Raw genomic sequence first — 17,729 nt, 5'->3', positions numbered from 1 at the left:
GCAAGCGGCCAAACCATTGATTTGAGGAAGGAGGAGGCAGGGCTCCACCTTCCAATATACAACGGCAAGCACACACAGCAGGAAGAGCAATGGAAGGCATAAAAAATACAGGAGGAATTAGACAATCGGACAACCCTGGAAGCAGAGGACCAGCGCAGAAAATCTTCTTCTGAAACCTCAAAGATTCCATAAGAAAAAAACATATAAACGCTCCTTCTCAGGGATGGCACCCAGGATCTGGAATGCCCTCCCTCCAGAAATCAGACTCATATCATCCACGACATCCTTCAAAAAAGAAGTAAAATCACTCCTCTTATCTACACTCACTTGAATACAGACTAAAGTAATCTCATCTCTCATTATCTCTCAACGCATGACTATGTCCAACCTGACCACCTATTCACCGTTACTACCTTGCCTGACACTATTGTTAACCATTTGCGCATCCGTGCACTAAATGAATTGTTTAATTATTATTCCTTTGTTCCTGTATCCCATCTGTGTGTAAAGCACTCTGATATCTGCAAGGATCTTGTTCGCGTTCTATAAAACTCTGCAAATAAAAAAATAAAATAAAATTGGTGGTATTTCTAATAAGTTGCCAGACACAGCTATGGATTAAACTATGATTTGCTTGAATATCTTCCTTGCATAACTCTTTCTTAACTATTCTTGTTCATCTGATGTTCTATTGCATCATCCTTGATGAAATTCAGTGCTTATTTCTCGCCAGACCTCACATCCTCTTGCATTTTTTATATGTAAGAATTTAGAGAATAGAAATATCGCCCTGCAAAAACATTGTGGCCTAACTAGCTAGAACCAAAATATTGTGAGGTATGTATACGTAAGTACAGCTTTACTATTCTTAACTCCATACCCACATACCTTGATGATATACTTACAGATAATACATATCTGTAGAGTTAACTATGATAAACATCTACTTACTTACATATATTGAGCTTCATGATATTATGGGCACAAGATTTTGTAGGATGATATTTTGTCCTCAATATTCCTGTAGAATGCCATTCTTAAGCCTTCACAAGGAACTAGTCCATCCTCTATAAGCTAGTGATCATGCTGAGAGTGGGAACCGGAAGAGGGTCTGTAACTATATGTTTTCCTGTGGATGCTTCAAAGTATTCAACTGTACTCAAACCTGTGACTGGAGCTATCAGCCTGAAAGCTCATTTTTGCCAGGGCAGCCGCTCCCCACGTCACGCAGCTCCACCTGACTGCGCCTGTGCCTTTTCCCAGCTGATTGCTGCTGCTGGGAATGTTTGTTCCTGCTCACTGGTCCCTGTTGCACCTGTTACTGGTTGCCTGTCACCTGCCTGTGTACTGTTTTGTACTGTACTGCCTTTCTGCTAGTTTGTTAGTATTGTTGCTTCTTTACCCTTGTGCCTTGTTCCCCTCGCCGCCCCTGCCATCCACTCACCCGCCGCTGTGTCCCCTGCGGCCCCGCCCCACACCCCCTTGCCTTGAGTCTCCTTCGCAGTTTCCTGCCGCTGCGTCCCCTGCGGCCCTGCCCCCTCTCTCCCATTCGCCGTTCTCCCCCCCTTCCAGCTGCTCCTCCCTCCCACCTCCCCTTCTTATGGCGGCCCAAGGCGCGCCAAAGGCAAGCCCGTCTGCGCTCGTCCGCGCCTGGACCGCGCCCAGCGCCAGAACCCCTGGACACCACGACCGCCATGACACCAGACTCCGAAACGACGCCAACACCCTCCACGCACTCAACGCCGGGCGAGACCACACCTGCTTCCAGACCCCCCCTAATCGCACCCACGGACCTTTCTACTGACACACCTGCAGCTTCACCTGTTATAGAACCGCCAAAGCACCAAGGACCGGACCCAACAACCTACGCTGCATACTCCTTAACACACGCTCCGCACGCAAACACGCCATAGAGCTCTGGGACTTGCTCAACACCTCTGCCCCAGACGTTGCCTTCCTGACCGAGACCTGGTGGCCCTGCCCCCCTCGCTCCCATTCACCGTTCTCCCCCTCCCAGCTGCTCCTCCCTCCCACCTCCCCAAGGCGCGCCAAAGGCAAGCCCGTCTGCGCCCGTCCACGCCTGGACCGCGCCCAGCGCCAGAACCCCTGGACCCCACGACCACCATGACACCAGACTCCGATACGACGCCAACACCCTCCACGCACTCAACGCCCAGAATCACACCCACGGATCTTTCTCCTGCTGCACCTGCGGCTTCACCTGTGACAGAACCGCCAAAGCACCAAGGACCAGACCCAACTACCTCCGCTGCATACTCCTTAACACACGCTCAGCGCACAAACACGCTGTAGAGCTCTGGGACTAGCTCGACACCTCGGCTCCAGACATTGCCTTCCTGACGGAGACGTGGTGGAACAACTCCTCGGCACCCCACGTCGCCATAGCCATCCCAGACGGCTGCAAGATCTCCCGCAGAGACCGGACCAACGGAATTGGAGGAGGAATAGCCATTGTACACAAGTCCACCCTCAAGGTCTCCACCCATGCAGACGACACCATCAGCACCGCCGAACACCTGCACTTCCGGTTCCACACCAACCCCAACACCACCCTCAGAGGAACACTCGTCTACAGACCCCCCCGGACCCCGGCACATATTCAACAAAGCAGACAAAGCCATCGCACCCCAACTACTGAAGGTAATCAGCATCTCCCTCGAGACAGCCACTTTTCTGGAAAACTGGAAGCACGCCGAGATCAACGCCCTCCTCAAAAAACCCAAGGCGGACCCCTAGGACCTCAAGAATTTCTGGCCCATCTCCCTGCTCCCGTTCCCGGGGAAGGTCATCGAGAAAGTCGTCAACACGCAACTTACCCGCTACCTTGAGGACAACAACATCCTAGACCTGTCCCAGTCCGGATTCCGAAGAAACCACAGCACCGAGACAGCCCTCATCGCCACCACAGACGACATCCGGATCCAAATAGACAACGGCGAAACATCAGCCCTCATCCTCCTGGACCTGTCAGCCGCCTTCGACACGGTCTGCCACTGCACACTAAAGACACGCCTCCTAGAAGCCGGGATCCAAGAGAAGGCCATGGACTGGACCACATCCTTCATCTCCGGCAGACCCCAGAACGTCCGCCCCCCCCCCCTTCCACTCCGAAGCCACCAACATCATCTGCGGTGTACCCCAGGGCTCATCCCTCAGCCCAACGCTGTTCAATGTCTACATGGCCCCCCTCTCTCACATCGCCCGCCAGCACGATCTCAACATCGTCTCCTACGCCGACGACACCCAGCTGATCCTCTCCCTCACCAAGGTCCCACACACCGCCAAAACCAACCGCCACGAGGGAATGAAGGCCGTCACCGAATGGATGAGGAACAGCAGACTGAAGCTGAACTCAGACAAGACAGAGGTCCTCATCCTCGGAACCACCCCCTCCGCCTGGGACGACTCCTGGTGGCCAACCAGGCAGGGAACAGCACCAACGCCCACCGACCACGCACGCAACCTGGGAATCAACCTCGACTCCTCCCTCTCCATGTCGAAGCAGGTCAACGCCGTCTCCTCCTCCTGCTTCAACACCCTTCGCAGGCTCCACAGGATCCACAAGTGGATCCCCACCGAAACAAGAAGAACGGTGACCCAGGCCCTCGTCAGCAGCAGGTTAGACTACGGCAACGCACTCTACGCAGGCATCCCGGCCAAACACCTGCGACGACTTCAACGCATTCAAAACACCTCCGCCCGACTGATCCTCAACGTCCCTCGCCGCAGCCACGTACACTGGCTTCCCATCGAAAACAGGATCACCTTGAAACTGCTCACCCACGCACACAAAGCACTCCACAACACCGGACCAGCCTACCTCAACAACTGACTCAGCTTCTACACCCCCACCCGCCAGCTCCGCTCCACCAGCATCGCACTCGCCGCTGTCCCCCACATCCAACGAACAACCTCTGGAGGCAGATCCTTCTCCTTCCTCGCTACCAAGACCTGGAACACCCTCCTTACCCACCTACGGCATACCCAGGACCTGCTCACCTTCAGAAGACTCCTCAAGACCTGGCCCTCCGAGCAGTAGTAGAACCCCCTCCCAACAGCGCCTTGAGACCCTCACGGGTAAGTAGCGTGCTTTATAAGTGTAATGATTGATTGATTGATTGATTGGCATATGATACTGAATTGTCAAAGATTAATCAGCAGTCAATTGGTTAACCAGTCACATTTGTGTATGTGTTTATTAATATTTCTACTCAAAGACTTCCAGAACTGTGTTCCTCCCACTCCTTGCACTCATGTCAGTTAAAAGTATAGACATTTTCTATTGTCAAACTACTGAATATTTGCTTTTACTTGATTCAACTAGTGGCATTATTTTCCTCACTAGAACACCTCAAAACTAAATCAGAAATGTTTTGTGTTTAAACATCTATATTAGACTTGAAGAAAATGCCTAAGCAAACTGAGATATATGTTTTAAATAAATCACCACTGGATGATTAGTGTTTAGATTTAAACAATGAAAAGCCTGATTAGGTTTTCATATGTCCTTTTTCTAAACATTCTTCATCTGAAATGTATAAATCATTGTCTGATAAGGAGCTATTAATAGTAGTATATTTCTTCAGTGCAGGCTTCAAAATATCAAATCCATATCCAGTCCTTAAAGTGAAATAAGCTACTTTAAAATTCTTCTTCGGAACAAAGTAATAATACTGTTGTTAAGGATGTCTCTCATAGAGAGCCTCTGTCAATCATTTCAGTTTCTGAATCTCATAACCCACGACTATGACATAGCAACACTTGATAACATAATTCACTACTCACTGTTGTGATGCCATAAGGGCCTTCCAAGACAGGCTGACAGGCCTCCAAGAGAGGCTGTCAGCAGAGCTCAGCTTGTCTGCTTTGACGGAAAGCAGAAAGGACAGCTGCAGCAGGGGAAGGAAGGCAGGAAAGGTGGTGAGGGTTGGTCAAGGATGGCAGGTAATCCTTTTTTTTCCATATGTTATGTTATGTTATGTTATGTTAGAACTGTATTTCTTGAGCGCACGGCTACCCAGATCGGGTGTCCCGGCGCTTTGGCAGAGAGTCCTGAACACAACCAAGAAAAACCCAGCGGCAGACATGTCCTTTGGGACATGAATACATAACAGAGGCCGTATTATGTATGGCTCCCCCAGTAAAATTCTGCCACTGCATAGCAGTTGAAAGCATGGGCAGATCATTTAGGGGGTCATATGTAACATAAAATACAGATGGGTAAAAAGTGAATACGTTTCATCATAGACGATGTCACTCATGACCCCTCGGTAAAAAACATCCCTGTAATTCAGTTACCCATCTATAATTATATATGTTATGTCCATTGTACAAATTACATATGTAACTTACAAATCTGCATCCAGAAAATATTTTTGCATCTAAGGTTGCAAAATTCCAGGGGTCTTATTTCATGGCCGTCTCGGAAATTATATCAAAATATAGGTGCAGTACCATCCATCCTCCTCTGTATTCACCTGCTTCATTCTGAGTGAAGGGAACTGGTGAGTCATTTGCGAAATGCTAAATAAGCCCACAAATACTGAAGAAGGGAAAGCAATAGTGTGACCATTTCTCCAGGGAATATCATACCTACTATCTTCGATTAAAAAGGATATTGTAATTCACCTCTGAAATTCTGAATGAACATGATCATTATCTCTGTTGCTCATAGAACTCTTGGTGCATTTACTACCCCAAAGACGTACAACAGGGCACACTATATCTGCCATACATACAATGCATTGGGTGCACAGACATAATATCGACTCCAAAATATCGTTTGGACAGAATATCGAGTTTTAAATATCGTTTGGAGAAAATATCGACTAGACAGAATATCGACAGCCAAAATATCGTTTTTAAGGTAAGTGAAGTAATATCGACTGTAAATAATATAGACAGTGAAAATATCCAAGTATATAATCTAGATAGTAAAAAATATAGTTTTTTAAATAATATTTAATTATTTATAGTGTTTTTATGTTATAATATGTGTGAAAAGTGTCATTTTATTTTATAATTATTTTTAATTAATGATTTTTTTTAATTATTGTGTAATTTTATTCTGTAGCGGGTTGTGGGTTTATAGGGGAATAGGGTGGGAAGTAATTTAATTATAATTAATTAAATATGTAAATGTATTAATTGGTAGTAATAATTAATTAATTGGTAATTAAATAATATATGTTAATTATTTAAAATTTAATTGGTAATTAATTTAATTTAATTGATTAATTGCTAATTATGTAAATTAAAATAATGTATTTTCTGTAGCGGGTTGTGGGTTTATAGGGGAATAGGGTGGGAAGTAATTTAATTATAATTAATTAAATATGTAAATTTAATAATTGGTAGTAATATTTAATTAATTGTTAATTAAAAAATATGTGTTAATTAATTAAAATGTAATTGGTAATTAATTTAATTTAATTGATTACTTGCTAATTATGTTAAATTAAAGGGGTATTTTTAGGGTTCAGGGTCAGTTTTTAGTTTTTGGGTAAAGGGGTATTTTTAGGGTTCAGGGTCAGTTTTGGGTTTTTGGGTAAAGGGGTATTTTTAGGGTTCAGGGTCAGTTTTTAGTTTTTGGGTAAAGGGGTATTTTTAGGGTTCAGGGTCAGTTTTTAGTTTTTGGGTAAAGGGGTATTTTTAGGGTTCAGGGTCAGTTTTCAGTTTTTGGGTAAAGGGGTATTTTTAGGGTTCAGGGTCAGTTTTTAGTTTTTGGGTAAAGGGGTATTTTTAGGGTTCAGGGTCAGTTTTTAGTTTTAGGGTAAAGGGGTATTTTTAGGGTTCAGGGTCAGTTTTCAGTTTTTGGGTAAAGGGGTATTTTTAGGGTTCAGGGTCAGTTTTTAGTTTTTGGGTAAAGGGGTATTTTTAGGGTTCAGGGTCAGTTTTCAGTTTTTGGGTAAAGGGGTATTTTTAGGGTTCAGGGTCAGTTTTTAGTTTTTGGGTAAAAGGGTATTTTTAGGGTTCAGGGTCAGTTTTTAGTTTTTGGGTAAAGGGGTATTTTTAGGGTTCAGGGTCAGTTTTTAGTTTTTGGGTAAAGGGGTATTTTTAGGGTTCAGGGTCAGTTTTTAGTTTTTGGGTAAAGGGGTATTTTTAGGGTTCAGGGTCAGTTTTTAGTTTTTGGGTCAGGGTTCAGGGTCAGTTTTTAGTTTTTGGGTAAAGGGGTATTTTTAGGGTTCAGGGTAATTTTTGGGTTTTTGGGGTACATATACAATATTGCCTATTATTTAAATAAATTTTGTTACTATATATATATATATGTTTTAAGAAATATGATTAAAAAAATATTATTTTTTTACTTTCATTAATTATTTAATTATTAAAAGTTATTTTAAGTTTTGTTAATTATATTTTAGTAATTAATTTTTTATATTAATGTAATTAAACATTGTTTTTAGTAAAGTCGATATTTTTTACAACGATATTTTTGTAAACGATATTTTGTACTCGATATTTTTGTACTTACCTGTTTGTACATACAAACTCGATATTTTGGTTGTAGATATTTTTTCCTCGATATTTTGGGTAGTTGATATTTTGGTAGTCGATAATATTTCAGTGATCCAATGCATTGAGTTGCTTTATTTGTTTACTTAATTACTACTGCTTTCAGTCACATTTAATCTGGTTAAACACTATCCAGCAATATGTTCTCTGATCTTACAACTGCTCAGATCATATGTTAATAGAAGTATATGAAGTACTGTCTCTTTTATTCTAGGCATACATAGAAAAATGGATCTTTGCCACTTAAAACTATACCCTGTAAGTGAAAGACTTTCCCCAATTCTTTTAAAGATCTGCTGGTCCTAGTTAATCATGAATTACTTTCAGACTGATTTATTGTGTACTATCTCCTACTAAGGGGTGAATGCAGAACATTGTACTCATATTTCAAAAGTGGCAGTGTAGGCATTGAGCCAGAGTTTTCCACTAAATGCCTATAGCACAGTGGCCTTGCCCCATTTGATCAGTTCAATCCTACTAATGTATAGCAAAAAGTACCTGGGAGATGGATTTCCTGGGAATGTAAAGGCTCCTCCTCGCTGAGATTTCCGATGTTTTGGAGTGGACGGGGGCCCGGGAGCAAACACCATGTCTATCCTGAAAAATAGGAACACAAAACCACAAGCTAGACTAATTTCCATCACTGAAAGGCATTGTTTACACATGCTATACAATTCATACAAACACAAATGTAATAGTAATCCATGTATTGTTAGAAAAGACTGGCCACCTAAGGACACATCCAACAATCAGTACACAACACCATGACAGAACATGAAACAAAGGCACCAAACTCCATTCCAACGCAATCACTGATAACGTTGACCAAGGTTTAATCAATACCTTTGAAAATGTCTTACTTGAATTGCCACCCCCATGTGGGGGGAAACAAAGATTGCATGTGGGATTTGACTGTATTCTGCCTTCTAAAGCAAAACTATTTACATTTGATTTTATGGAATTCAGAACTCTGTGGCCAGAATCATTCTCAACCTCCCAAGTCGCGAATGGGGCTTGCTTCTCCGCCGCCCCATTCCACTGCCTCCACAATCAAATACGATTCAAACGCATAACCCACTCTTTTAAGACACTACATATCACTGGCCCATCATACCTCAACAATCGCATTTACTTTCACAAACCTTCCAGACACCTCCACTCGTCTGTACCCCTACTTGCACAAACCCCACGCATACAGAAAACCATATCCGGTCAAAAAGCCTTGTCTTATCACACCTAAAGCTTGGAACGATATGCAGCTACACTTAAGAGCCTCCTCCTGCCTTCTAGAATTCTGCAGGAAACAGAAGACCTGCTCAGCACCAGGAAGCCCTCCCGGTTGATAGTGCGATCTACAAATCAGCATAACATAACAGCATGTTTTTAAAGCATTTTATGATTTCTCACCAATATTTTGCTCGAATGACTAAAGCATGTTCATCATTCATCCCTTAATATCCTGTGGTGAAAAATGTCTCCTCAGATATTAAATACATCAATACTAGTAAGCTTGGATGGGTGCTCATTTCTGTATGCTCCAAGCCCTGGTCTGTGTTTCATACCATGAGGAAATAAACTGTACTGGGAAGGCCTGCGATACAGAAGAGATATACCCCCTACTCGCATCTGTCCAGCTGCATTTGAGTCTGCTGTCTGTACCTTTGTCTGCTGCTCAATTGGTGACAACCATCTCAAGCCACCAAATTACAGACAATTTGGAAGCTGACCAGAAGCTACAGCATTACTAATTTCCCATCAGAACATATTTATTGAGAAATATGGAGCATAGAGAGACTGACTTTTGGGAGGTCTCTTAATATGGTTTTACAGGTATGCTGGTCAGAGAGGCACATACTATGTCAAAGTCATCCACTGAAAATTTGGTCTGCTAGGCCCGGCACCAAAGAACTGCACAGCACTGACTGCACACTATGAAACACAGTGACTAAATTAACTGAATCTGTCATGGTCCAGGGCATCCAAAGGTGCCAGTGGCTGAGGGTGTCTGGGAGTGTTAGGAAACACCTTGAGATTTAGAGGCACAAGACATGGATGGCTCGAAAGCCACCGGAACAAAGCAACAATAGTCATGCAAACCTAAGAAATAAGCCTACCAATAGGCATGATTTTAAACCCCACACAGGAACCAAGAACGTTTATAGGTGATCACACAAAATACAAGTTGGACAAAATCACTGTGAACCTACTCAGTGATGACCAGAAAAACAGGCTGACAGGGCGAAGAAAAATGATACCATTATGAATGAAGTCCAACCCACTGGAAAGGAAATGCTGAAGCAGGTCAGCCAACTTCCTGAAAGGCTGTGATTCCATGACTTCAAGTCAGTAAATAACAATGGGTCAGTTAAGGATGAATAACCTGCGGGTTACTAGACTAATAGAATATGCAGGATACTGATATGTAGGACAAACTCTGTCAGATGGTGGCAGTCAAGGGATCTGTAAGAGATTGGGCTATTAGTTTGAAAGGGTTAACAACCCCACTCAAATAATAAATACAATCATTGTCAGGATGAACTGCAACAGTCACTAAATACACATGTGCTTAACACTCTAGTAGCTTGGTGCAAAATCAGTCAGGCTTCACTTAGTGGCAATGGGTAAAGTAATTATGCACTCAAACAGTAATAAAGTAAAAACACAACAAATGAAAAATCCCAAGCCAAGTTAGAAAACCAGAGTAATTTCAATAAATAAAATTAAACCAATCCAATAGGTAGAACCAGAGACATAAATGACGTTTTCAGTAGAAATAGCGCCATAAAGCACAAAGCATCAATCACGGTTATCTGTTTGAAATGGACCAGGTAAAAGCAAAAAGTTAGGGTTGACCACAATGGAACACACGTTGGATATTGGGACCAGGTTCATCCTGATGGAAAGTTTACCTTCTCAGTCCAGTTGTTATGTAAAAAGCACTCCTCAACAAGTTCATCAGCGGTTGGGCTGCAAGCTGGATCCAGAGAGGGACGGTCCTCAAAGGTGGTCGCTGTAGACCCAGGTCCTGGTTGGAACCTCGCGATGGTGGTGCATTTATCATCAGAGTGACCAGCTAGTCGACGATTGGCACTTTGCATTGGCAGAAAACTTAGGGCGGTTATTGTTGTTGAGAAGAGCTTTGAGCGGTGCAGTCCTGGGTCAGTATGCGGGAAGGTTGCATTTGCATTGAAATGCAGGTCCCACGTTACCGTCGATGAAGCCCACTCATGCCTGCAGAAATTCGGGGACAGTTCTATTCATTGTGAAGAGCCTTGAACTTCTGCATTTTTCAGTTAGAGTCCAGTTCTTGCAGTTTTAAGGTTCAAGGAGTACACTCTAACACCAGTCAAGAGTCCAGGACCTGGGGGAGGGGGGCACCTCTTGGGAGTTAGCACTTACTCTGGCAGAGGCCAGCAGCTGAGTCCAGGTCAGAACAAGTTGGGGATGGTCAGTGGGGCAGTTGCAGGGAATTGCCTCTGGACATTTGATGTGTTGCGATAGCTCTAAAAAGAGGTCAGCCAACTGCCCCCTGGAGTCACTTTGGGGTCTTGGGTTCAAGGCAGGTAGTTCCTCCTTTGAGTTCTTCAGACAACAGGGCAGTCCTTGTTTAGATTCTTCAGAGGTCCTGGAGAGTTCTGAGAGGGGTACTGGGGATGCCACTTTTATGCCCAATGCCAAACTGTGGGTGGGAGAAACTCCTGGCCACCCTAACCAAGGAGGTGAAAGTTCTCAGGGGTGACCCTGCTCACTGTTGTAGTACTTTCCGTGAGTTTTACTCCCACAGTGCCCTTCTCCACCTAAAGACAACATTACAGAACCTGTCTTCCTCTGGTCAGAGCTCACCCAGTGGTGTGGCTATAATCAAGGGCAATATTAATTTGTGATCACTCCAGACCAGTGCTGAGGCAGCTCCCCTTTCCCTCTGGGTTTGGAACCAAGCTGATTAGGAAGACAAAGGTTAGCAGGCCTATGTGTGATCTATATCTACCTGTGACCGGGTAGGCACCCCCTGAATCTCAGGAAGGGGCTACGTACAGCCCCCCAGGCCACCTTTCTCAAGGAAGAAAAACCCCTCTACACAGTCAAACCTTTTTTCCACTGTCTGGGAGCAATCCCCGTCTCACCACAGAGGAGCCATTCAACAGTTAGGTATCATGTGTCCCATTTGGGCCTAGAAAGAATCACTACTGTTTCCACCTGCTCATACAGTTAGGGAGGATACACTTTGACCTTCGATTCATATTACCAATGTGCGTTGTGATGCCCTGAGCAAACTCAAAGCCTTACTGTTTCAAAGAGATGTAGTCTTAACTTCTGCTAAGGAGACATTTCATTTTCAGGTTGCAAGGTCCTCTTCAGAGATACAGGAGCACCTTCACACTAACTTTCCATGACAATTTTGGCGAGCTGGTGCATCGTATTTTTAACATGTCTAGTACAAAGGGAATAGCACATTTTATATACATAGGCTCTGCTTTGGTTAGCACATTCCAGACAGTTTTTGGAATCATTCCATCGTTTATACACTCCATTCTCAGAAGCATCTTTCAAAGTCTTCACCTGGTCCTGTTCCTGATTGTTGGGACTGTGATTTTAACTTTTCTGCTCAGCAATAGATGTCCCATTTCAAGATCAAATGGAGCTAGCACTACTACATGTGCTCTTGTGCCGTGAACACATGGTGCATTTCTTTGGCACACCCTTGCATCGAGAACTGAAAGAGCATTTGTTTTTAGAATTTTTGCCTGTGTGGCTTCACTGCATGCAGCCCGTGTTCTAGTGTCTTTTGTGCACTTTCGAGTGCGCCTTAGATTTATGCCTGGGATTGCAACTGGTTGACCCTCCAGACATAAATGTACTGATGGACCCCTTAACCCCTTCGATGCTTATGACGGAACCGTTCCGTCATCAGCGTCGGTTGGGCTGTGCTGATGATGGAACCGTTCCGTCATGACCACACCCGTTTTTCAAATCTTCAGCACAGCGCGAAAATTCGCGCCACGCTGAAGCGGTTAAAGACTTATTGGTAAAGCTGTCCACTGTGTATTCTGTTGCTCCTAGCAGCATTCTCAGCAGCTGATGTGAGGGTTGGAGGGGAACATGTTGCTCTATAAACTTGTTCCGAGATGTGTCTCTGGGATCATCCTCTGCGGATCCTGGGAACAGAAATGTTTAATCTACCATTCGGGACACATAAGCATTCTGTTATTCCATTTGGAGGGAACGTTTAATTCAGCCTGCTTTTTTACATCGTAAATTTGTTTTTAAATAGTTGTTTAGTTTTTGCTTTTATTTTAGATGGCTTTCTTTGTACTTTTGGCTTCTAAATCGCATTATTGCCTTTTTATTAGATTTTAGCTTTATTTCACAACATGTATTTTAGGGTTACATTTTACATTTGCATATGCTAATTTCTTTTAGCCATAACTTTCTAGTTAATTTGAGATAGCACTGTAGTTGACTTCGCGGAGTGGGTGCCATGTGGTCAGGTTGGGCCTTGAAAGAAACATTACCATTTTAAATACACAAAGATTTTTTCCTAATTTGCCTTCACTCTCATACAATGACTTTTGACACACATTTGCGTCCATGACAATGCAGAGTAGTTGCCATGAAACTATACCTGCTTAAAAAATCAACTTCGTAAGACACTGGACACTGGCAGAAAGGCACGTCTGTCCTAAGCAGGAAAATAACAACTGTAATTTCTTTAACAGTAATATAGAATCTGACTTTACCATTAAGTTGGCTTTTAAATTGCTATTAAAATAAGTCTTTGATTAATTTTTTTAACTGCTCCCAAAGCTAAATTAAACATTATAATTTGCTATGATGTAAACAAGTATTTCCCTATGGGAAATCCGGTCTTGCTACAATGAATAAATGACTTTGGAGGTATTTAACTGCTAGGACAAGTAAAACCTTATATATGTGCTACTTCTTACATTCCATGCACCATCCTGTATGGGCATTTAGGGCCTACGTTAGAGGTGAATTATCAGTATTATAAATGAAGGTTTAGGCCTGGTAAAAGGTTTATTTTGCCAGGTCAAAATGTAAGTTGAAAACTGCCCACCCAGTAATTAATGGCTGACCAGGAGACATGTTCTACAGTGCTACTTTAGTGGGTGGCACAATGAGTGCTGCAGCCCACTAATAGTATTCAATGTACAGGCCCTGGGAACATGTCGCACCATATACTAGGGACGTACAAGTAAATAAAATGTGCTAATTAGGGATAAACCAGCGTTATCATATTTTAAGGGGACAGCACAACCACTTTAAAACTGGTTAGCAGGAGTAAAGAGCGCATAGCCCTTTTGCCAACAAAAACAGGTTCACCTACAGAAGGCAAACATTCAGGGGAATACTGTGCAAACGATGGTAATTTCCAACATTATGTTTGATGTTTTTATTGAACTATTCATAAAATAAGACGCAATGAGCAACATTATGATCTGATGAACAAACTCATCAATTTCCCTCTGATGCAATTCAGTTCTGATGAACAAGACATTGTACAATATATAAATCCAACATGTTTTGAAAAATTTTGTGTTTTATTAATATTGTCCAAAACATATTCTATTGTAGCATTAATTTCTAATCGTACACGTGGCACATTTTACCAGATATTTACTGTACCTGGACTGAAGGTATTTTATTCTAGAGAGCATATCCAGATGTCCAGCTGAATACTGCTCGATAACATCCTTTACATCGTAAGGTCTCAACGTTTCCTTGAATTTTTTCTTATGTAGAAGAAATTGCATTATTCTGCAGAAAGAACAATATATTACACTTCTTGGGTCAGAAACGTTTTGTTAATATTACATATAAATCTGTATCAGTGCAAGATTGATTGATAGACATGACACCTAAAAACAATACATGTTACATTTAAAAAAGATGGCTGTATACCATTGTTTTTCTTGTCCTGGTGAGCAAATGCTGAAGACAATGTACTTTTCCTAGTACAGTCAGAAACAGTGATGTGGCTCTTAATCCAGTAAAAATGATTACTTGTTTCAATTGCTCCATGATCGGTTAATATTATTGGTCACTTCGTTTCTCTTTCACAGGGCACATGGCTTATTAGGACATTGGAATGTTGGGTGCTCCATTGAAAACAATGGAGTGCCCTGGGCATCTAATGGCCAGTAAAGTCTGTTTTTGAGTTGTAGAAGCAGAGTGAGCAAATAAATGGTGGACTGAAATATAGCCCAGAATAGGGGCTGCGATTAATCCAAACATCCCAGCCCTTAATATTTTGTATTCTCAGCGAGAAGTCCTAAATGCAAGGGTATTGTCTGATGTGAATATGCCCAGACATGGTCTCCATGCTCACTGCGGCGAAATAGGATTCAAACAGCAGCTCACTAATAAGGTCCAACAAGGCTAAAACTGGACTGAATTGCTTCTGCTCCATTTTACAAACGATGTGGCCTAGTAGTTCCAACCAGATAGGTACCCAGAGTTATACCAGTACAGGCAATCAGTACAGTAACTAGCAGGTTTACTGTGACATCCATATCTCAATAATATCACAACCTTTAGGGACAGCCCTGCATTATTCTTTTATAACATATTTTGTTTTTAGTGTGGAATTAGAGGGGTGTCACCTGTGCAAAGTTTGCATACCATGGGATCCCTCTCTGTTCTGTAAGGGCACATACCTTTTTTAAAGCACGCTGTTGGTCAAAGAAGGGTAACTCCCAAAGAAAATACAATTTTGCAGGTAAGAACAGAGAACAGGGAACTATGAGTCAGTGATGCTGTATTACTCAGGAAAACCAGGTGCATCAAGTTAGGCATGGTGAATAAGTGTAGGTGGCACTGATAGGTGAACTGCCATAGTGGCCATAAGGATTCACCCATTCACGATCCGAAACTGTATAGAAGGGAATAAAGTACACAACTGCTTCATACTAAGGGCACATGCAAGGATGCAGTGAAAAGATAGCATGACAAGTGGTGTCATTAACTGTAAATATGTATTAAGTACAGAGAAGTTGAATGGAGACTGGAGCATAAACAGAAGAAGCTCTGCACTCATGAAGACTGTCAGTGCACTGCACATGACCCCCAAAACATCACTAGACCAACTTCTTCCAATAATAAAGAGAAAAACAGAGTCCATGTTGAGCCAAGCAATAGACATAAAATCCATAAGTAGTCTTTCCACTATGTTGCTGATCAACATTCCCATCTTCGTCCCTGGATTGTGTTTGTCTCATCATCAGTGGGTGTATCAGATGATGTTCCCATAAATTGGTTCTCAAACATTATTTGTTCCATACATGTTCTTACTATAGTATAGGTATTGGTTGTGTAAGGTGTATCAGCAGTTTGCCCATGCTCCTGTACCACTGAGTTATTGCTTTACTTTTTTAACTGATGCAACCTTGGATGCATTCCACCTTTCCCCATTTGCCAACTCTAGACATAATCTATGACTTGAACTAACCATGGTGTTCCATATTTGCTTAAGCCTTTTCTTTGTTCTGTTATATTTTTTTTAAAGTTTTTTTGCTCTTTTTGTTTTGTTCTCCTGTATTTTCTCTTTCATTTGATTCTACTTTCACTCTCTCTGGAATTATTAGGTCCACCTTGGTGTAGATTGTTATAAGGTTTCTATCCTCCCCGTAAGAGAAAATAGGGAAACACTATTAGTGTCATTTATTGCACTGCGCTCGTCACATGCCACAAATTGCTTTTCTCACATCCATTTTGTTAGCTACTTCCATCTGGATTTTCCCTTTTACCTTTTGATTTATTGGCTCCACTATTACACGAACTTGCAGTAAGGTGTTCCACTTTGTGTTGTTTTCTTTATGAAGCATTTCATTTCGTCTGACTGATTTTATATTATTATAAATTGTACTCAATTGTTTGTGACAATTACTTATGGTGTACCATCCCTACTTCTGGAAATATAGTTATATTTGATGGGTTTTTTCTCTGTGGAATTTCACTTGTACCCATTTGCTTTTTTATTCTACCATTACATCTGCAAATTTCAGGTTCAGTTGCAATGCATACAAGGGGACTTTAAAGTCCAGACTTAGGGACTGATTTAGATCTTGATGGACAGGTTACTCCATCGCAATGGTGACTTGGCGGAGTAACCCGTCCGCCAAGATCTAAATCAGTTTCTGTTACTTTCTACATGTAACTTGGACTGGCTATGCACGTCTCATTCTACAACTAGACAACCCCGACCAGATACAGTTTCCACTGTAGAGCTGTCTATCTTGAGGATTTTCAAGAGTTAGTTCTCTAAGACTGGAGTTGGTTGCAGGGAGCATTTCATGAAGTATTAAACACTAACTAACCGTGGATGCTGAGGAAGAGGGACCTGTTGCAATCAATTAAGAATCTTATCCTGTAATATTGTAGGAGTAACAAAGCTGAAAACAAAAACTATTTTAAGAGCCTATATACCAAATTTTACACTCGTCTGCCTGCAAGAAACTTGGTCCAAGAGTGCAATAATTATCAACAACCTTAGTGCGAAAATTAAACCAGCAGTAAAGTTCTCTGAACACGGCAGGCTCTCGGGTGTTCTAGCTACATCTATCAATGTAGGGGTGAAATATTTATGGAAGAGCTCGAAGTTGTTTCAGACTACATTCTCGTCACAAAAATTTGATTCCTGAAAGCTGGCTGCTCTGGAACTTTTTTCTACAATGTATATGCTCCATCAGACCCAATGAGAAAGAAATGAACTAAAGGAGTATTATATAAACTTGCAAAGAACCAACAGTGGATCCGACTAAAATTCAAAATTATCATCACAGGAGACATGAATGAAGTGAGGAAACCCAGCTACTTACCGGAGGAGACATTAAGTGAACTAAAGAAGTTTTAGAAGATCTGAGCTTGGTAATCAAAAGCACACCAGCAGGATGAAATCGCAAAAGGTGTTGGGCTTCCATTACGGATTGAGGAATTATAAGTGTAAACTGTAGATTTCATCCAGAAATTCCTGGAGAGGCAACTCATATAGTCAGAAATTCAGCCAATATATTGGACTACACATTAGTTTCCCCTGGCAGACTGACACAAACGACTGCTTTCCAGATAGTTTAGGGAACGAGTTGGACCATGAAACAAACAGCATCTCCTCAACCTGTGTACAATCTGGGGAATAAGCTAGATTGTGTCGCAGGAGTCCAACCAAGAGCTATGAA

General features: G+C 42.3%; 1 protein-coding gene across 1 annotated transcript in view; it reads right to left on the bottom strand.

Annotated features, from left to right (window-relative positions):
- Window positions 1-17,729, bottom strand: part of KCNQ3 (potassium voltage-gated channel subfamily Q member 3) — an 855,832-nt gene that overhangs the window by 39,002 nt on the left and 799,101 nt on the right. Inside the window, exons 12-13 of the mRNA XM_078685552.1 lie at window positions 14,182-14,313; window positions 8,035-8,133 (exon numbers count right to left, since the gene is read on the bottom strand). Coding sequence (XP_078541678.1) covers window positions 8,035-8,133; window positions 14,182-14,313 — 231 coding nt within the window. The remainder of the gene's footprint in view (window positions 1-8,034; window positions 8,134-14,181; window positions 14,314-17,729) is intronic.

Source organism: Lissotriton helveticus, chromosome 4_1 (genome assembly GCF_964261635.1).
Source record: "Lissotriton helveticus chromosome 4_1, aLisHel1.1, whole genome shotgun sequence".
Taxonomy (NCBI): domain Eukaryota; kingdom Metazoa; phylum Chordata; class Amphibia; order Caudata; family Salamandridae; genus Lissotriton; species Lissotriton helveticus.
Note: the sequence above shows the minus strand (reverse complement) of the source record. Positions and strands in the feature narration are given on the sequence as shown.